This window comes from Mytilus edulis, chromosome 12 (genome assembly GCF_963676685.1).
Source record: "Mytilus edulis chromosome 12, xbMytEdul2.2, whole genome shotgun sequence".
NCBI lineage: Eukaryota > Metazoa > Mollusca > Bivalvia > Mytilida > Mytilidae > Mytilus > Mytilus edulis.
The window spans coordinates 63,054,287-63,078,136 of NC_092355.1; the positions used below are offsets into that span (position 1 = coordinate 63,054,287).

General features: G+C 32.4%; 1 protein-coding gene across 2 annotated transcripts in view; it reads left to right on the plus strand.

Annotated features, from left to right (window-relative positions):
• LOC139498917 (uncharacterized) overlaps positions 1-23,850 on the plus strand; it is a 50,176-nt gene that overhangs the window by 6,221 nt on the left and 20,105 nt on the right. For both annotated transcript variants that reach the window (XR_011658045.1, XM_071287507.1), the window contains exons 2-3: positions 22,015-22,204; positions 23,591-23,744. Coding sequence is in view for 1 of the 2 variants with exons in the window: in XM_071287507.1 (XP_071143608.1) it covers positions 22,015-22,204; positions 23,591-23,744 (344 nt within the window). In the remaining variant the exon portion in view is untranslated. The remainder of the gene's footprint in view (positions 1-22,014; positions 22,205-23,590; positions 23,745-23,850) is intronic.

Consider the following 23,850-nt stretch of genomic DNA (forward strand, 5'->3'; position numbering starts at 1 on the left):
TTATGTTATCTACTGTCTGTGTGTTTTATTAGTAGATTGATAGTATTTTGATTTATCCATAAAATGGTAGCAATTTGTCTAACGTTCAGTGATAGGTATTTTACTGTATTCTTGAATAATTTAATTTTGGATAAAACGCGTCATCTGGTTGTCTGACGTTGTTTTGTTTATCAGCTCATTGGCATAATTTAGTCATGTGACCGTGACGTCATCAACGTTTTCCCTGGTTTACTCCGGTTTAAAATGAAATTTAGAATTAAGTTATAAGAAATAACTGTAATATTTTTTCGGTCTATTTGAAATAACATAAAAAAAAAGTCGTGCACACTTTTAAATTAATTAACCCGTTATGCGGGTTATTCAGTGTGCACCACATTTTTTATGTTATTTTTTCATAGACAGAAAAAGCATTACAGTTATTCCTTAAATATACGCCTGCTTGATAAGGATATTAATATAGCTGTTTGTCTAACGTTCAGTATGAAGTATTCATTATGCTCGGGAATGTCCGCGTGCTATATCAGTAAATTGATAGCAATTTTGTTAGTGTTCAGTATCAGTTATTTCATTTTACTCGTGTTATATTCCTTCCAAACTTTACATCGGTTCCTGACCAGATCAGAAGTAGTGACGGCTCCGCAAGTGATCATAGGAAAACGTGTGCCCCTACCCAACATACACTCACAATGTGTCCAGTGGTAATTAATAACCGACTTTCTTAACAAGTCAATTAAATAAGCAGAATCCTTTTTATCGTATTAATTGTTCACTTGTATTATTCCAAATTATTTTCATTTTCATATAAATAAGGCCGTTAGTTTTCTCGTTTATTTGTTTTACATAGTCATTTCGGGGCCTTTTATAGCTGACTATGCGGTATGGGTTTTGCTCATTTTTGAAGTCCGTACGGTAAACTATAGTGTGAAGAACTATAGCGTAAAGCAAGGATTAATCAATAAATCGTATGTCTACATTAAATGTTCAGTTTCTGCCATTAGACAGATTTTATGCTCGTTATGTAATCCTCGTTTATATCCATTATTTTAAAATAAGAGGATACACAATAATTGAAATATAAATATGGAAAATCAATAATTAGAGCTTGTTTATAATGTGGTAAATGACGAAATTACCATAAAGCATATCAAATAGCATAATTCATCATTACGATCTAGTGATTGGCATTATAAGTATCCTATTTTCGTCATATGTATGTTTAGTTTACATGAATGATTTTGTCTAACATGTGATTAAATTGTCAATGACTATCTCTTTGATTCTGATATTTAAAGAAATGTAGAATACAGGCGCGGATCCAGGAGGGGGGTCCGGGGTTGTAACCCCCTTTTTTTTGGACGGTCAATGCATTTGAATTGGGACATGTAGTTGGAACCACTGCCCTTTGTCCTGGGTTAGAAACCCCCCTTTTTAAAACGGCTGGATCCGCCCATGGAATAGCCGACTATGCGGTACAGGATTTTTCTCATTGTTGATATCCTGTGGCTGCTTTTAATTGCTCTCAAGCATCCACTTTATATTGGGAGATTTATTGGATTGTCATCTTATTGGAAATCATTCCACATGCATTTCCTTTTTTTTTTCTATATTTACAACAAAAAAGTTCTGCGTTCATGTATACTTACGAACTTATTCACTACTTTCCTGAAATTACCACAAGTTTTCATTATCAGATCGAGTCGTTAGTCGAAGTTTATAATTGCTATATGTATATACATCTGTTGTAGGGTTGTCACTGACTCAGACGTACTTATGAATATAATTATTTTCTGTGACTGTATCTTACATTAATTTGTAGGATCCTTTACTATAGATAATTTAGCTGATCTGTAACAATAACATCTTCATGCCTTATATATCATGTACTGTAGTACGCCGCTAGATTAAAACTGACGTGGAAAGGTAACACATGCCCACCGAAAGCTCTTATTTTGAGAGCCCAGGTGGTCGTGTGGTCTAGCGGGACGGCTGCAGTGCAGGCGATTTGGTGTCACGATATCACAGTAGCATGGGTTCGAATCCCGGCGAGGGAAGAACCAAAAATTTGCGAAAGCAAATTTACAGATAACAGGGTTAGACGAGTTGTATATATATATATATATATATATATATACAACTCGTCTAAACATCAACCCAACAATGTTAGATATATATGATAATTTCTGTACACTAAAAAGAATACTTTATGTATTGTTTCAGAGATCCTTGTTTAATTCCTACAAAACGGTAACACCTCCCGAAACGAAAGCTTATTTGTATAAGCTTAGTAGAGGTTAGAGGAGGGAATAAGGTCTCTGCGCAATGCTAGGCGGTGTCGTAGAAGTTAGAAATAAAGAGACTTAGAGTACAGGTTCCAGCCCCGCTCGGGGAGGAAGTTACGAATCAGATCTACTCTAACATCATAGGTCTCTAGTTGTTTAATTAAAATCGCAAATCGCCATGGATAAATTTTTGATAATAGCTATATATTTCACTACATTGTCGAATCCATTTAAGACAGTGATAACGAAGACCTCCATACCAATTTGTTTTCTTGTGGTATTTAAATGGTTGTTTTTTACGTTTGTACGTTTATTTGCTTATTGTTGAAGGCTATGCAGTTTATACCTTGTGTGGTCTCAGATGCTGCAGATAGACTTAGGTGTTCAAATCATTGACCCATGACCCTTTGGTTAGTAGGTGGATAGTTATAATATTTATATATGGTAGTCATAATCACGCTTTCGTTTTTTAATATCATTGTAAGAACGTTTATCTTCCATTACACATGCACTTCAGTTTTTCACAACTTTAAAAAAAAATGTATTGATAGACTATGCTATGACGTGTGTGCTGTACTAATCATTTTTAATAGAAGTCAGTTTGACAGTTTAGTTTTCTGTTTGAGTTAACACTATACAATACAATACAAATAGTTTATTTACGTCTCACCATTAATATTACAATACATAACATAATACACGAATACATACAATAATATAAAATATTAATGCCATTCTAAAAAGAATTATGAGAGACGGGATTAAAATATATATATATGTATATATATTGAAAATTAATAATTATAAATATCACTGTACAGCTAGATTAAAAATTTCCTTAAAATATTTATATTTACATTTAAGAAAAGGAAAAAAATAAGTTTAACGATATAAAAATCGACGTCTTCTATCTAAAATAAATTTGCAGATTTTGGCACTATAAATAATAATACTATCACAGTTACTGGCTAGAACAATAGACAATTTATCCAGGTTGGAAAAATTTAAAAAGTTTGAGTGTTCTGACAGAATAATTTTAAAAAGTTCATTTCGCAGATCATCGTACAACGGACACTCTAACAAGACATGTTCCTCAGTTTCAACAATGTTTTTACAAGTTTCGCAAGTCCGTTGTTGCACGGGTAGCCTCTCAAATCGTCCAGTCTCTAGGCGGATCGGTGCAACACTACAGTTTCATGGTTGATTCTACTAATTATTTAGATTATTATTACACAAATTATTAATTATTTAGATATATGTTTTACACTTATAATTTAGATAATGTTATTACAGGATTAATTAGATATTTTTTCACAAATTATTGACTGAAACAACACATGGACAAAGTCCGTAAATTCCACTCAAAATATTCCGATAAAGTTTAATGTCATATTTGAGGGTCTGAATTGGTCTCTCTAAACTCTGTATTCTTTAATTTTTAATCCTTTTCTTTTTTTCTTTTTTCCCCGTATTTTAGTCAGCCCTACACGTTGCACTGTTTGTCCATTAATATATTTTCTGCAAACCCTTCGAGACCCTAAGGCCTTATAACACCAACATGAGGAAATGACGTAAAATTACTATTGGTCATCGATTAGTCGTGACTTTGACATTTAATCTTATAAATTTTAATGACACCACACGTAAATCCGTTAATTACATATATACCTATCTATGTCATCTAGACAATCAAAAGATAAAGAAAAAAATAGAAACAATTGTGCGTGTAACTTTATTCTATAATTATAAGTCCTGTGTTTCTATGGACATGTAAAACTTCATCAAATAAGATAGAATCGATATTATTAGTTACACAGTGTGCTAGTGACCTAATACGGTATATACATGTATGTATGGGGTCAGTAAATTCCATATGGGGTGAGAGCGAAGCTCGAATATTTCCATATGGAGTGAGAGCGAAGCTCGAATCCCCATATGGAATTTACTGACCCAATATATACTATATTACGTCACTAGCACACTATGTAACGAATTTAATGTAAAATTTAGACTAATGACCTATCAAAATGAGCAAGTCTTCAATACAGTTAGCATTAACATGATGAAGAAACTACTTCCTTTGATTCTACAAAAACAGATGCCAACAATGACAACTTGTTAGATTTAAATGTGTTTAAGGAATTTATTTTACTGTATCATCACTTTCTTCGTCTGTTGAAACCTTTAAGATTTTTTCTCAGTACCGTTTTGTTTTTCTGAGGGGACGTAACCGCCTCCTTATTACCTTATATGGAATATAAAGGGACGTAACTCCACTACTTACCGTATATGAAATAAGGCCCGCCTCCCAACTAACCTAATATTAAATATACACGGTTTCCACCAATCATATTCCTAGAAATGTATAGGAGATATAAGATAAATATATAAATATATATATATAGAAGAAAATGGGGTAGAATTGCCAATAAGAAAACTCTCCAACCAAGTCATAGTTTGTATTAGTAAACCTTTATACGTCAAAGTACGGTCTTCATCACGGAGCATTGACTCACATCGAACAGCAAGCTATAAAGGTCCAAATGACTAACGAAAATCATTAAAACGGTAAAACCAACGGTCTAATCTATTATTTTATATTTTTTTTAAAAGCAAGAAACGAGGAACACTTATGAACCACATCAACAAACAACAACCACTAAACATGGGGCTCCTGACTTTGGACAGGGCAAACAAAATATTAGAATCATTTATCCTAAATACTTTTTGACTTTGTACTTTATGTGGTGTTTAAGTTTATTTTTAATCCGAACGTCTCTGGTATTTCTTCTGTAGGCGAAACGTGCATCTGGTGAACATATTTGGTATCTAATAAACAAATTGACAAACAGTTGTTCTACAACATAGCAACTACATGTTATATTTTTTATTAAATCACCACGGCGGTCGAAAATCAGATGCATACTTTACTCCTCTAAAATCGACCTATTCCGTTCTCCAATAGAAGGAGAGTATCGTTTACTCGAGGATTGCCAATTGGTGCATACAATGGTGTCTAGCATTCGTCTCAACTCGGCCGATTCCGTACCCTCATCTAGAAGGAGAGTAGCGGATTCTACCGAGGATTGTCGATTGATGCATACAATGGTGTCTAGCATTCGTCTCAACTCGGCCGATTCCGTAACCTCATCTAGAAGGAGAGTTGCGGATTCTAATGAGGATTGCCGATTGATGCATACGACGGTGTCTAGATGCCGCGTATAAGCATTTTATTATCTGCCCTTGGCAACTTATATGATAGTTACGAGTGTACTACATTGTAACTCGAATAATTCTGCGCCCTCTAGCGGCCTATTGCCTACTGTAGAAATCGGAGATTAGACGGAGATCGGCGGAATATAACGACTGACATTATTCGGGTTACGAGTGTGCTGGTTATAATACAAAATTCTGGCGGAAGCCAACAACTGAAAAGATTTGTGATTGTACCATATTTATGTTAATGTTACTAACCCCATTCTTAGATAAAAAAATATAAACTTATAAATAATCTTCTTATCGTAGTTGACCGGATAAGTTATGTTCTTAAATTTTTTTAATAAAGCTTTGAAAAAAGTACACAATGTCATGTTTCTTGTATGTACTGAATTAGTTTTAAATCAGCCTTTGAACTGTCCAGGCAGAAAAGCAAATAACTACACGTGGTGTTCTCTTTCAGTTGGTTACACAACATAAGTTGCAAATGATTTTTTGTATTCTTGTTAATACAGCGTATTGGAACAACCAGATACAGCCGTTTAAAGTACCTTCCAAAAGACAGGTTTAAATAAAGTTAAATTATACTTCAAATTTGACTAGAAAGTTGAATGATATAATAATATTATATATATTTGCATTATTAATATAAAGTTTTCTAACGTGTACATATACTGTCTCGTAAAAGATAATCTTTTAAGTTATCAAAATCTTTAGATAATTATGTTCTACTACTAACATATTGTCTTTCCGTATTCTATTTCATCGACATATATATAGCAACGTACGGAAAAAAATATAATGACGATGGTAACAATAACTATATTATACTTATAGGTTTAAATACGAAACAAAAATATTTTGATGATGACGACGGCTGTGTTGATGAAAAATAAAAGAAAGTCCTCATTATTTTTTTATATTTGAAACGTATGGTGTCTGCAAGACAAATGATTAAATCAATCTAATTTTTCGGAATATATTAGCCTACATATTTTTTAAAAAGCTGAATGCAAAATTGAAATGCATTTTTGTTTAGAAAATGGTTATAGACGACAAAGGGATCATAATGTGTTTTTATTGTAATAACATATTGATTAAAACTTGTATGACGTAATCATAATTGCTCTTCCATCTTTTGTAATTAACCTCGTTTTCTTAATCTAATTCACCAGCTGTGACGTAAAGTGTTAGATGTTTTTGTCTTTCTGGTCAAGGACCTATAAGTGTTCTTCATGTTTATTATTTTCCGGATGGCCTTTCTCTATTTATCATAATAATATACATTTGTAACTGAAAGTAGAAAGATTAAAAGGGAAAATTTTCATAGTCAAATACTATCAAACGTTTTATAGCCGAAACAAACAAAATAATACAAAACGAAAGGCAATATTCAATACTAGTCCATGAATTAATCTTCCATAAATATTTTTCTCATTATAAAGCAACATCCCACAGAACAATGAATACTTCTACTAATGAGACAAAATCTATGTCCAGTTTCTTGTTTTCCTTCAATATTTCTAGTAATTACAGGAATTTACGTAAAATTTGGAGGACAAAACAAACGGTGAATTATGAAGTCAGGGGATGTTGTTACCACGAATTACTTTAAACCTTCCCTACATTGTTGCTTTGATATAAAATATAATGGTTTGGAATTCCGACTGTAGTTGCTGAAATATTATTACAAAGTTTAACGGGATTCACATCAGTAATGCTAAGGTAAAGATTGCATGAAATCAAAACCTTATGGGACTGACTTGATATATAAATCTTCCGAGACTTATCACTACCTTTTTGATACACAAAATATAGTGCATTGATCATAACATTCTATACAAACTATCCATGAACATTTCAAGTTTATCGATATAATATATGTTCAGATATTCAAGGCACAAAATGATGGTACACTTTTCAAGAAAATTACATAAATGTTGCAAGGTGCAGGAATATATAATATCTGCTCTAAAATTATAAATGATGTCATTGTTAAAGTTATCTCAATTTAAAAATTGAAGTTTTCTTCTTTTGTCTAGAATTGCTGTTAAATCAACTACAACCAATGCAATATTTAGTTTTACTTCCCACTGATAAATTGAAGCAATCTTTACCGTTCAGTGCTTACAAACACTTTGATTACAATGATGCTGTTCATAGAGTCCGTAAATTTCAATTCGATCTATATGAACTTATCGGTCCTTTGACGGAACTTAATATGAAAGAATATTAAATTTACACTTTAGTAAGATATTGAACATTGTTTTTTTTTTTCGTTATTAGTATTTTAATGCATAAAAACAACAAAATATGTATGAGTACAACTGTCGATACTTTCAAAACATTTCGAATTAAAAAGGGGAATTTATCAAAGAGACAACGAGCCAACCAGAGAGCAAACAACAGCCCAAGGCCATTAATGGGTCTTTAGTACAGCAAGAAAAATACCGCACCCGTAGGCGGGCTTCAGCTGTTCCACAAAACAATAATGTTTTCTAGTTCATTGAAAATGGACGTCACACTAAACTCTGAAACATATACATGAACCAAATAATATAATATAAAAGACTTACAAATGCTAAAGGCTTCTGCCTTGGGACAGGCGCAAAAATGCAGCGGGATTTTTACATGTTTTAAGATATCTCAACCCTTCCCATATACGTGTATTTCTAGCCAATAAGGAATAAAATAACGAACACCAAAACACACAGTAAAATGTACATTTTGTAACTGCACATGTTCTTGATCACAATTAATTACTGGCTGTGTACTGATTAGACTTTTAGATGTGAAATCATTATTGATTTATAAGTTATAATGAGCGTTAAACTAATTCCCATCACCTCCCAGTACTGTAAGAACTTTTACATCGGAACGTTGTTTGTGTATATTTTGGTCTTATGGTACTCTGCTGCTTCTCCGCTGTTCCAGGTTTAACGAGGACTGAACACTATCACATGTTTAACCACGACTTAGACAAAGACTTGTCATAAGATGGTCTTAGGACACGTCCTAATCATAAGATAGTTTCGAGAACACCACCCCAAAATAACAAACGCTCAAATAACTTTTTACATGATAACTAAAACTACTGTTACCCCTCAAGTAATCTAAAACTTGCAAATTGTATTTCTTTTTATGGAAAATACATCTTGTTGAATTTCATTTATCCGCCATGATTCTACATTCCCTTTATAAAATGCAAATATGTTAGTCATTATAGTTTTAAAAAGTCACCAAACGCATTTACCGTAAAACAAGATAATTAGTAACTTAACAATAGAGAAAACGAATGTGCTTACAATTACACATGGTCGTGTGCGCTATATGTGGAGGTCATACGTTTCCCAGACTGCTAAGCTAAATCTGTTTGATGAATATCGATTGATATTTTGGTCTGGGAAAATTAAGTTGTATATAAATCAAAATTTAAACTTGAAGAACTAGGTATCAGATACAGACTTAGTGTCTTATGACTCTTTAATGATTATTTCATTTGCGTAATAACGAACTCATGGGTCAAGTCTTTTTTCATCTATTTGCTGTACTAGTAGTTGTTTTCTCGATGAGACGTAGTCGACGAGGCAAATCTAAGTAAGTTTGACGTGTTGTTTTACCAGTCAGCATCGTCAGCGTGAACAATGGACGTGTTCCCTTTGCGTTTTAAAAATGGGGATTTAAAAAAAACTCTGAGTTTTTGGTGATTAATGGCTGTTTTATGTCCAGTGGCAAGTTTAATACACTTTCAGGAAGAGAACATACTTACATATGATTATGAACGATACTTTACACTAGACCGACACGAAGAGAATCTCGCCGCTATATAGCCTTTTTGTGCTCATGCGTCGTAAAGCAACCAATAATCAATCAATCAATGGCAACAGCCCACAGGAAGACATTGTCTTTTAACCATTATTCTGACTCCAAGCCGACCAATATAACGACTTACAATGTAGAAAGAAAAACAATAGAGGCAGACAAAACCAACTTGCTATCTAATGGCAAAAAAAAAAACGAAGAACGGACAAAAAACAAGCAATAGTCGACAAAACGCAACATAGAAAGCTAAAAACTGAGCAACACAAACCCCAACAAAAAAAAGCTAGCTTTTCTTTCTTCCTGTGAGGCTAGAACAAATATGTTCCCGAAATTTTTCGTATGTTGATTTTCATGAAGATGATTTATTACAAAAAATGTCTTGTTTTAATTAAGAGTTACTACCAACTTAATGTTGACTAATTTTAAAAATGATTTTTTTTTCTCCAAAGACCCAGCAAATTTGATTTATATTTGATGTCAATTATTTAACGTCGGAAAACATAATCAGCATGGCAATTCATAATCTGTCATATTAAACCAGTTAATATTAAATTCTCGGTTGCAGACAAATTAATACAAATCAAATATTAAACCGGATCTGCTTAGACGAAGATGGATACATTTGCACAGAATCACTCTTACATGTATTTATTTTACGTTGATCAGTTTATTTAACATTTTTCAAATTGTATCAATAATATTTTTTTTCATTATATCATCACACAATAAGTAAGGAACTATCAAAATTCAATGGGGGGGGGGGTTCTTTTCTAAGTCAGAATTTTTGTCTTTCTCACTAAATGTGTATAAATTTATTTTGTTTTTCGACACTATCATTTTTTTTTTTCTTCAAAATTTAACACTAAAGGGTATTGAAAATCTGCATGAAAACATATTTTTGTCATGTGCTTGAACAAATTATTTTTTTCTTCATCAAATCGCGGATCAGATTGGGTGTTTTTAAGGACATTAAACCATGAAGTTAAATGCTCGTTCCTTAATAGTCACTAATGATTATCTTTTGGCATCCTACTTCTGTTTGTGCGAATGATACTTAGTCTACTAAAATCTACGATGACATTCACTTACAGACCTGAAGCAAATAAAAACTAAAAAATAACGATTTTGATAAAAAGTATTTGCTTTCTTTTCTCCTCATATCTTTTTTTTAATAATACGATTTTTGAGGCAGGTTTCGATCAAAAGTAAAATCATTAGAGGTTCGCAAAACAACAACAAAAAAACAAAACGCAACAGCATGCCTATGAAAGACTTTGTTTCAGAGGGTGAAACCGCAAATCCTCGCAAACATCTGGTTTGCATGATTGTTTTTCAAAATTGTCATGTTGTTGTATTGTTTTTTTTTTTTTTTTTAACTTTTTTATCCGGGCTTTTAATGTTACCTTCACAGTTTTCCTAACATTATGTAAGTTTTTCGTGAAATGTAGGTTCATGTATTTTACAATTTTACTACGACTTATTCCGTTAATATACATGTATGTATACCATGATAATGATATACTAGAAATTAAGATTTCTGTAAATAAGTTATATTAAAAGGTATCTGAAAGTGCAATCACGACAAATTGCTCCGAATCGTTATTACATGTACAAGGTTAAAAATGTTTCGTGTTCATGTTTTCCATTAATCAACTAACAAGTGTGTTGTACCAGAAAGAGTATATAATGAAAAATGACAACACAAGATTTATCATTGTCTATATGGATTTTCCTGGATGTGTGGGTATTATTGTATCCTTCTGAGAATAGCGACATTTTTATGTTGTATAATCATGATGATAGGGAAATTCTAACATGTCACTTTTACAGTGCGTTTAAAAAAAAATATTGCTTGATACTTATAACGAACATATGCTACCCATCTGGGTGCGATCATTGCTATACCTAGATGAAAATATATACTAGTAGTCATGATGATAGAGAAATTATAGCATGTCACTTTTACAGTGCATTTTATCTTTAATGATTTTATTGATACTTATAACAAACATATGGTAACTATCTGGGTGCAACCATTGCCATAGTACCGAGGAGAAAATGTACATCAATCAGAGTTAGTAAAGCTACTATAGGGTCTATATTGGATTTGAAGATAGGTGAACAATAGAAAAACGTGAATAATAAAAGGGAATAAGGACTTCGAAAAAATGCTCAATGTAAAGACAAGAGAATAATGGGCAATGGACTTTATAATGATTTGGCATTATTATTCCTAAATAAATTGAGTAGAACTTTAAAGAGACAGAATTGCATAAATATAACACTTATTTGTTTTTTTCTTATTTTAAAACACTTGTCTGTGATTGTATTGTGTCAATAGTCTTGTAGGTGTCTGATCTGCGTCTACAAATATTAGGTTTAGAAACCAAATTAGCGTATTCACTGTTTTTATATGTCACAAAAGCCAGTGAAATTAGACACCTATGAACCATTTTCTCTTGTCTTGTAGGTGTCTGGTCTATGTCCACAAATATTAGGTTTCGACGGCTATATTATGCTATTCTCTGTTTAATTTATCACAATAGCCGGTGATAAAGGGCGACTATGAACTATTTTCTCGCCTGTTTTGAGATGCATGGGATTAACATAAATCTATTAACGCACTATATTTAATTTAAAATTAAAAAAAAAAGTGTATAAAATGATGGGACATGGTGTTCGGTGACGTATTACGTGTCACACGACATAGGCTAAAAACATTAATTCATTTTTTCTTTTATTTTTTCATTTTCTCAATGACGAGAAAAGGCTGACTCTGACTTTATCTTTATGTTGCAATTGTATTATACTGGTCTCAAAACGAGCTAATGGAAACGTACAATATGCTTAAAGTTTGGCAAATGACCATAATATGAAAAGAAAATGGGTGTTATGGGGCAAATTATTTTACGCTGTATCGTAGCAAAAACTTGAACAAGAAGAACATCTGACAGAAAGTCTTTAACCTGACCTAATTACATCCTTAATTGAAGATCTTGTCAAATTAAAACGACATTGTTAAGCGTGCAAACGACCTTGCCGAATCACCAATTATAACCGGTACATAGATATAGGAAGATGTGGTGTGAGTGCCAATGAGACAACTCTCCATCCAAATAACAATTTAAAAAAAGTAAACCATTATAGGTCAATGTACGGCCTTCAAAACAGAGCCTTTGCTCACACCGAACAACAAGTATAAAGGGCTATAAAATTACTAGTGTAAAACCATTCAAACGGGAAAACCAACGGTCACATGCATATAAACTCCTGATTAATAGTAAAGTAACTAAGGTACTATTTCCCCATCATTGTTCTTTTCAGACATACAGGATGTTGCTGAGTCTATGATGCCGTGTATACATATATTGGTTTTACTACTTTGACATTTAATTTCCTTCTATTACAAAGTTGATGAATAACATTCCTGTCTAGTCACGAGACGCCGTAGATATAGTTTTGTATGTATAAACTAAGAGATTTTGTGGTGCTTAGAAATAACGGTGCAATAAACGGTACGTTATTGTCTCATTATAACAGTACATGGAGGTTTCATAAGAATCCGTAATTTTGATTGGCTAAAAACAATTACCAGACAATGCAATATATCAAATTTTATATCCGTATGTATAAAATACATCTTCAGTTACTGCACGGGCTATCCGTGAAAATGCATAGAAAAGAGCAAACGGGAAATTTGATCCAACTCTAAATTTGATGGTTGTAGAATACAATGTTATAATAAAAATTGGATGCTTCATTTTTTCATAATATTTTGGGGTTGGAAAAGCGTTTATTATGCGCACATTTTTAATATGAAACGCAAATGTGCTTCGTTCAACGCTTTAATACCTCAAAAAAGTTATAAAATGAAGCATTCAGTCCTGTAAAATACCGATAGTAGTTGCAATAGAATACGTGACTCGAACGACTTGTTAAGGTTGTACTTGTATTTGTAATTTATAAACAAGAATGTGTCCCAAGTACACGGATGCCCAATCCGCACTATCATTTTCTATATACAATAGACTGTGAAAATGAGGAAAATCTCTAATTTGGCAATAAAATAAGAAAGATCATATCATAGGGAACATGTTTAAGTTTCAAGTTGATTGGACATCAACTTCATCAAAAACAACCTTAACCAAAAACTTTAACCAAAAACTTTAACTGAAACTTTGCACTATCATTTTTAGTTCATTGGACCGTGAAAATGGGATAAAATGTCTAATTTGGCATTAAAATGAGAAAGATCATATCATAGGGAACATGTTTACTCAGTTTCAAGTTGATTGGACTTCAACATCATCAAAAACTACCTCGACCAAAACTTTAACCTGAAGCGGGACGAACGGACGGACGAATGAACGAACGGACTGACGGACGGACGGACGAACGAACGAACGAACGAACGAACGGACGGATGGACGAACGCACAGATCAGAAAGAATAATGACCATAATTGGGGCATAAACAAATTTCACTCACTAATATCTTAGATTCGCGCGTACTGAATGAAGGTTACAATGTATATCGTAGACACAGAAACTGTATTCCTGAGTTCTTCATAAATTGTTCGTTCGATCATCTTATGGTCAATCAGATGGTTAAATGTTTGAAAAACATATGTCTAAATGTGCCATTATGATATCAGATGTTGCTTCTATGGTTTTAGCGATGTTATATAACCATGTTACCTATTCTATTTTTATTGAGTTTTCAGTTTGTGTAATCGATAAAAAAAAAGTAAAATTACAAAAATTAAAAAAATACCAAACTCCGAGGAAATTTAAAATGGCTGAAACACATCAAATATTATGTATTCCTGACTTGGTAAGTAGAGCTCTCTTTAGAAACCTATAGCATGTATATTATGATATCTTGGATAAATAAATACTAAAACTAGAAAACATATAGAACGTCATTTTTGACAATAACAGGTACACACCCATGACTGAATTAAAGTTATATAACTATGCCTAAGCCTTATTTTAGTAATTGGTATTGTAATCTGATAAAGTCATGTCGATTATAAGATACACAGTTTTCTCTGCTTTCAAATCTTTCTGTTTGAACCCGTCGACCTGGAACTTATCAATTATTGGAAATATTAATTATTTGGAAAACAAAAGGTCCAGGCTATCCAGGAATGGGGTATTTTTTAATCAACAGCATTGTCCTATATTAGTTATCTTAGAAAGTCTTGCTGATTGCTGAATAAAGCTACAATAGAGAACAATTTGACAATGATTGAATTTAGTAGTGTCAGCCCTTTGATTATGACCCGTGTATATAGCAAAATCCTAAATACACCGTTTGGTGGTGCGCCAGTCAAATGCGGAACGTACAGATAAGGTAATAGCTAACAGGTGAATATACTATTGGTATCGGTATCGGATTAGACCCGGAACTTGCTAATTATTGGCAATATTAATTATGTGGAAAACAAAAGGGTCTGGAGTGGTGTAATTTTTAATCTACACCATTGTCCTATATTAGTTATATATAGAGTTGAATTCTTTGATTTATCGTTTTTACCCGATGACGGCTGACAAATTGGACCTCGTAATTTTAGTATTATAGATTCTATCCAAGTTTGCAAACATGATTGAAGCTTATTTTGTAAAATTCAGTTTGTATCAAATTGATGACCGAATAAAGAAAAACAATATGTGAAAAATAGATATTCCTACAACTAAAATTTGTTGAGTCATTGACACTTTTTCATATCTAGGGACACGTTGGACTAATATTGAACAACTATGTGTCTCTGTAAACGAGAACCCGGAAGTTCTCTTGTTCGATCGGGTCATTGTTCTTTAGAAAACCAATATATAAAGGCCTGAGACAATAGACATTAGTTCTTGATAATTCACAATACATCCTTATTAATATGAACATTATTTTCTAAATAGTCTGCAAAAAATGCTTCAAGGGTTTGGCTGTGTTTCCAATTTATTTCGAATGAAATTGATGACTGAATGTTGAAAATTATTCTCTACATTATACGTAGAGGTCTTGCTGGGGCTAGTTCAAAAAATATTTTAGATAAATCATAAAATTGAGAATGGAAATTGAGAATGTGTCAAAGAAACTGCAACCCGACCATAGAACAGACACAACATACATGTGACGATATAATACAATGTTTTTGCACTAGCCATTTTTGGGGGCCATTTATAGCTTGCTGTTCGGTGTGAGAAATGTCTGTGAATGAAGAGTTGCCTCATTGGCACCCATACCATATCTCCTTATTGAAAACATATTTAAAACTTAGAAACAAGCAAAATTGTTTTTTTTTTTACAAATCTGTCTCTTAGAGAGACAAACCGGGGTTGACAGATTATTTAAGGTATGACTGTAATATTCTTTCTGTCTATGAAGAAACAACATAAAAAATCTGGTGCACACTGAATAACGCGCGTAGCGGGTTATTTTAAAGTGCTTTCTAAATTCCATTTTAAACCGGAGTAAACCATGTGAAAATATCGATGACGTCACTGTCACATGACAAAATTATGTCATTGAGTTGATAAACAAAACAACGTCAGCCAATTAGAAGACGCGTTACATCCAAAAATGAAATATTATTGACTTATATGCCAATGCTACAGAAAATTTGACAATAAAAACAAATGAGCAAAATTGACAGAAATGATTTAGAATAGAGATTAATATAGGTAAGAAAGAGAATAATAAGAAAACCATTTAGATGATAGAAAAAATGACTTACACACATTAGAGTATCGAAATAAAAGACCCCTGATTAGACCTTTCGTACATAGTCTGCAAAAATAACAGATGCAGACTACATCTACGTATTTGTATATTAAGTGCACTAAAGGGTTATATTTATAGTCTGACGTCGCGTGATTGTTGAACATAGCGATATTTCACTCAGTGCATATACGTGAGAATGCATATTACACGCTAACTTCGGTTAATTTCACCTCTGTTTATTTCCATATCAGACATATAACGGCACTGCCGAAGACATGACTTGTTATTATTGGAAAACAAGATATAAATATATATTTTTAAAGTTTATTAGCTATTAGAAAATTGCGTTCTTTCCCGTATTTTGAAGTTCGATGACGTTCTGAAGTCGCTCATCATCACGAGTTTGCAATCATATATCTTGGTTTCCAGTAATACGTTTAAGTCTTTAGTTCAAGGATATATAAAAATAAAACTAAGAGAACTAGACATCAAATTTGGAGGCTACCTGGCGGACGTATAAAGGCCTTCATTATCTTATTTTGTTAAAGTTATAGCCAGATTTTCTCCATTCTTTTCTGTGTTTTGGCTGATGTTTCTCCTTTCTGTATATCTTCATTCTTTTTGTTGTGCACTTTTTATCCATTATTCTATGTTCTGCTCATCCCACTAAAATCCTCATAGATAAACTTGTCACCGTGGTCATAGAAAAACCTTACATTTTAGTACTAGAATAGGAAAGAATAATCAGTTAAATTTTGGAAAAGAATTTGGAAACCATAATGATGAATTTAGTATAAAGGCAATGCAAATCCATTACTTCAAATACATTTACTGGCCTGTAGTTGCTAATTCTGTGTTATTTTTGACCTCTTTCGTAGAGTTGTCTCATTAGCAATCATGCCACATCTTCTTTTTTTTATATAGAGTCAACTTTACCTGACGAAAGAAAAATCGATAAGTGTTTCAAATGAATTCACACTTATTGATCTGCAGTTGATTTTATGAAAAATACAGACACAATAATATGTCATGTCAAAGCATTGTGTGTTGACTACTGGGCTAGTGGCACGTTTGGTTCATTCCTCCTATTCCCGCTTTTTTATAAATCTAGTAAGTAAAGTTAAAATTTCATGTGGGAATAGGAGGTAAACTTGTGCAAAGAAAGAATTATACCATATAAACATAATGTTAAGGATGTACTTAGGTGAGGTTAGGTAAAAATTAATAAATTAAGAATTTAAAATTGATACTATAAGCTGTAGAGCATCCATTAAGGATAAAAATAAGCTAATAATATTGATAGGTCATGAACCTCTTTTTCGAGATATTTTTAGATTTAAAATATGGCGGAAAAAGGCTGACTCGGACTTTTACCTTATATTTGCATTGGTATTATTAGGTCTCAAAACAAAAGAAAGAAAATTAAGAATCTTCAAATTTTTGTAAATGACCTTTCATGAGCTATTAAGTCTTATATGAAAAAATAAATGGATGTTATGGGGCAAAATATTTCACATTGTATTGTATGGAAAAAAACCAAGGAGTCCGAACATTTGACACAAATTCCAAAACCTCACCTAAGTACATCCTTAACAACTTTTATAGATAAGCGTTTTTTGGATAAGTAATAGGTCATTTATGTGTGTGTGAATTAATTCTGTGTTTTTAGAATAGATATTAATGCCATTCCTTAAAGAATTCTGTTATTCAAAAAGTAACAATTCACCAAACATTACAGCTAATTTCCTAATGCATGTAGAACAAAACTTTAGTTAGCTTGCTTGCTTTGTTTGTATATTGTACAATCATTAGAATAACACCCAATTAAATTCAAATATGATATATACAGGTAAAACCATGCCTATATAAATTGTTTAAAGATGTCAATCTTATTTACAAAGCTTGAATAAACAGTTATACAAACAAAGCAAGCAAGCCAACCAAAGTTTTGTTCGACATGCATTAGGAAATTAGCTGTAAAGGACTAAATAAAACTGTGTACTTTCTAAAATATGTAGCACCAAATACAAAAGAGGACAACGTTTCTTAACTTAAAAACCAAATGTACTGTAACAGAACTCAATAAACTCATCATAGATACCAGGACTAAGTTTTGTATATACGCCAGACGCGCGTTTCGTCTATTAAAGACTCATACCACATAAGGTAATCTTATAAATCAGATGGTTATATATTTGAATAATATACATCTAAAGTTTCCATTACGATCACAGATGTTGCTTATATGGTTTTAGCGATGTTTTATTACCATGTTACCTAAATCTATACTTATTGAGTGACATGTGTGAATATCAGTTTAAAGTAATCAATAAGAAGATGTTCCTTAAGAAAAAATATGTAAAGATATCATGGATGAATAATTATTTAAACCAGAAAACATGCAGAACTTCATTTTTGACGACAACAATAATTCTCTGTCAGGTTTATGAAACTGCTTAAAGCTTTATTGGTTTTGTACAATTCAATTTGTATCAAATTAACGAACGACTAGAGAAGCAATTATGTCAAACATATCTAATACCCCTACAACTGAAATTTGTTGAGTCATCGACAATTTTGAATATCTAAGACACGTGGCACTTATATAGAACAGCAATATGTCTATGTCAACGAAAACCCGGAAGTGCTCTTGTTTGATCAGATTATTGTGTTTTAGAAAAAAACAAAATATATTAATCTAAAAGCATTGGACAAATAGATATTAGTTCTTGATAATTCACAATACATCCTTATTAATTTCAACATTTTTCTCTTTATAGTCTGCTAAAAATGCTTAAAGCGTTTGGTTTTGTTTCCAATTTATTTCGAATGAAATTTATGACTAAATGTTGAAAATTAATATCTACATAGAGGTCTCGCTGCTGGGGTTAGTTTAAACACTATTTTAGATAAATCATAACATACATGTAACGATATAATATACTTGCAATGAATATATTGTATTCAGAAACAAGCAAATGGAGAATGCAAGTTGATTTTACAATCTATCTTCTAGACAGACTGGCTTGGGTTTCAGAATAAAAGTAAATGTGCAAATACTTAAAACATGGGCAAAAAAAAGAAGATAGGAAAATTTCAAAAACATTATCGGATAGAGATAAATAATGTATACTTAATTACAGAAAAGAACAGAAAATAATAGGAAAAAATATTTAAAAAGAAATGGCCTAAACACTTAAGATTATTTAAAGAAATATCCTACCAGATCCTTTACATAGTCTGCAAAACAACTAATGCAAACTTCTTCTCCTTTTTATAGTAAGTGCGTTAAATGGTTATATCTATATTCGGATGTCGCATGATTGATGAAAATAACCATATTTTACCCAGTGCAAGTACGTGAGACTGCAATCATGCTGCACGCTAACTTCTGCTTATTTCCACATCAGATTTATAAAGTACTGCATAAGATATGTTATTATTAGAAAAAAAGATAAAAATATTTATAGTTGAAGATTATAGGCAATTAGGAAATTGCCTATTTTTCCGTAGCTAGAAGTTCGATGTCGCATTTACGTCACGCATCATCACGAGTTTGCGATCATACAACATCAATGATATATAATAAATTTTGATGAACTAGAATGAAATTTAGAGGCCATATAACGGATGAATATGGAGTCCTTCATTTCGTTATATTTTTAGGCATTCGTTTTCTATTCTTTCTCTAGTTTGTCCTATACTTATATTTTCTGTTCCTGTATTTCCTTTTTACTGCATTTTTGTTCATTGTTTTCTATCCTGTCCAGTGGCGGATCCAGCCATTTTAAAAAGGGGGGGTTCCCAACCCAGAGTAAAGGGAGGGGGGTTCCAACTATATGCTCCCATTCAAATGCATTGATCGGCCAAAAAAAAGGGGGGTTCCAACCCCCGGAACCCCCCCCCCCCCTGGATCCGCCACTGCTGTCGCCCCAGCCAGTTGAAAGGTAATACACAGGCATCATTGCAATCCAATACTGCAAAATTCATACTTTTCTCAAGAGTCTTGTGGAAAACAAATTTCACGAAAAAGACAATTATCTTTTATGTCAGAGCAGCAGTGTTGACTACTGGGCTTGTGATACCCTCATGGATAACGTTTCTCAACCTCACGACAAATCAGGGACAACGTTGTTCAACCTCACGACCAATCAGGGAAAACGTTTCCCAACCTCACGACCAATTTTTTAAACAAGAGTCAGAACACACATGTATCATAAATGTTAAGAAAATTGCGCATCACAAAACCATGACCCTTGTATGAAAGAAAAACGAAAATCTTTTAAAAAAAAATGAAGACATGACTACAAATCGCTACAAAAAAACAAAAGATTGAGCAACACAAACCTGACCAAAACTCCGGGGATGTATTGATCTGGAAGGATAAACAAATCCTTGTCCACATGTGTCATACTAGCAACAAAGGTCGCGCCTATGATGAGTTTATTTACAACCAATGGGTCGATGTCACTGCTGCTGGAGTTTTAATTCCCCGAGAGTATCATAAGCTCAGTAGTCAGAACTTCTGTGCTGAAATGAATTAACATTGATATGGTCATATTCATAAATCAACTGTTTACAAAACTTTTGAATTTTTGAAAAACTAAGGCTTTTCTACCTCAGGAATAGATTACCTTAGCTGTATTTTGCAAAACGTTTAGGAATTTTGGTCCCCAATCGTCCTCTTCAACGTCGTACTTTATTTAGCCTTTCAAACTTTTTTGAATTCGGTCGTCACTGGTAAGTCTTTTGTAGACGAAACGCGCGTGTGGCGTAAAATAAAATTTGATCCGGGTGATTAGTTTATATACTATCAATAAAGGTCGTGCCTATATCTATAGATTCCACGTAATGTCTTCAAGAAACTGCTGATCTAGCACCATTATTTCTGAATATTCTCCTCATTTTTTTTGTACATATGTACCTGATTTGAGTCATTGCGTACCACTATCAAGTAAATCACATAAATTAGAATACCAGACTGATAATGAAATAACATTGTCAAAGGTTTCTTTGTAATACGCAAACAAAAAATACAGGATATGTTTTATCAATATCATTTCAGAACGTACTACAATAAACAACATCCACGTATGTCAAGAATCATGTCTATGCAGTAACACTTATGTAATGTTCCTATATTCGTAGTAGAATTTCATTGTTTCTTCGTGCATCTAAGCAACACTACAGCATTTTGGAAATTCAATATAGTCATTGGCATGTTCAAATATATCCTCATTGTGTTATTACTGATGGATGAAAAACATTGTTGAAAGTTTCTTTTATCACAAAAATGCATGAACACCTTTCATTTATTTAAGGAATGACTGTAATATTGTTTCTGTCTATGAAGAAATAACATCAAAAATGCGGTGCACAATGAATAACCCGCGAGCGTGTTATTTTAAAATGTGCACCACATTTTTCATGTTATTTCGAATAGACAGGAAAAATATTACAGTCATTTCTTATAATTTAATTTTAAATTCCATTTTAAAAACAATAACTATGAAAAAACCTTGATGACGTCAGGGTCACATGACAAAATAATGTCTATGAGCTGATAAACATAACAACTTCAGCCAATCAGAAGAAGCGTTACACCAAAAATTAGATTATATTGTTATGTACCTTGATGTATTAGTATGCCGTTCGTCCGTTCAGGTTAAAGTGTTTGGTTAAAGTTTGTGGTCAAGGTAGGTTTTTTTTATGTAAGTGAAGTCCAATTAAATTGAAACTTAGTACTTAGTACTTAGTACACGTGTTCCCTATGATATGATCTTTCTAAGTTTAATTCCAAATTAGTTTTGACCCTAATTTTACGGTCAACTGAAAACAGATAATGCGAGTGAGGCATCCGCATACTTTGGACACATTCTTGTTTTTGTGTATATTGCAAAGATGATTTTTTGAAACAAAGGACAATAATTTAAAACGGAACTGTTGCATATATAATAATTTGTAATTTTTTCTTCAGATTTTAGAAAATGATGCAACTTTTTGCGGAGTTGGTGGAACTTGGGATGCTCCATTTCCATGGAAATCGTTTAAGAAAAGGGACTGGATCCAGGCTGCTATCGTCGTAGCATCCTTGAGCGTACGCTACTTGGAAAAATTGATGCCGGGATACAGGAATTGTGAACAAAGTTTTATCAACGATTATATTGGTTAATACATATATTACATGTATCAAAGTTGCATCAAGCGTCCTTTCATATTACTGTTTTTAACCATAACCTCTTTGATAAAATGGTTCGATTTTTGTTTGTCTATTCTATATGGAATTTGAAACGACTGTTATATAAGTGAGAGATTTAGCTAGCTATAAAACCAGGTTCAATCCACAACTTCTACATAAGAAAATGCCTGTATCAAGACAAGAATTTTCCTCGGGGTTCAGTACTTTTGTGATTTTACTTTTTTCATTAGATTATTCTACGTTAAAACACTTTTTTATTTTTGACACATTCCCCATTTTCCTTCTATTTTATTGAAGTTCTGCGGTAGAACATGTTCTGAAGTTGTCGGATCAGTTAAAGGGTACAATATCTTAGAACAGTTGCATAGCATATATTAAACAGTTCTATGATACAACGTTCAAACAGTTCTGAGTTGAAATTCGATTATAACTGATCCTTACTATACATGCATGTAAATCAATCATCTACTAGTAAGTCTTATTTTACCTAAAATTATTCTTATTTACGACACAGTAGCGGACACTTTTTCTGATTCTGTCATCACGAACTCATCAAAGAATATTATTTTTACTTAGAATCATCGATTTCACGAATGACATTAATCACAATCACACGACCCTACACTATTTTATTCTATTTAATTATATTTGATTCCAATTAAATGATGTACTAGTAGAAAGATTTTAAAGTTTATTGAGTAAAATAATGCACAACTCCTATATCAGACATTAAAGGCGTTTTCTTTTCTTTCCTTTTTACAGCTGATAATGTCTTTAATATATATTTTATTGGATGAAACTGTTATACTTTCATCTTAAAAATCGAACAACTATCTTCGTAATTTGAATTTTGTTGTATAGTTGTTTCATTTGGCAATCATACCAAATCTCCGTATTTCTATATAGATATATTTAGCATTTTTCAATTTACAAAATAGGAATATAATTCTTTTTATTTAATTAAATATTTTGAGCTCTGTAAATGTTATTAATTGTGAGATCATATATATTTGTAAATAACTGTTGCCTAGGAGAATGAAGCATGAATGATGATCTCTTTGAGTCTATTCAATTGCATTTTTTTTACAGTGTGTTCGTATGTTGTGTTGTTATATCACTGTCACTGGCTACGGTCGGGTTGAGTGCTCACTAAAAGATGTAATCCCGCAACTTTATGTATGTTCCTATATATATATATGCGGTATGGGATTCGCTTAATGTTGAAAATCGTACAATGACATATCATATTTGTTAACTTCTTTGTCATTTGGTGTTTGTTGCAGAGTAATTTTTTTCTCATTGGTAATTATTCCACATCTCTTTATATATTTTTTTGCATATTATAAATTTTCAGGTGCTTTTCGGTTCAACATATGGCGGTTTGGTGATTGGTTGGACACTATTATAGATGATAATTTACCTTGTCTACAAAATAGTCTGTTATACTGTCAGGCCTATGGTAGTCCTCCTGAATTCTGGGGACCACTTCTAGAAAAAGCTTATGCCAAGTAAGTATACATTTGTTAAAGATTTCCAATTTTGCTGCATTTGACGTACATGTGACTTTGTCTGTATTACACTGATTAATGTCAAAAGCACAGATAGAAAAGGCTG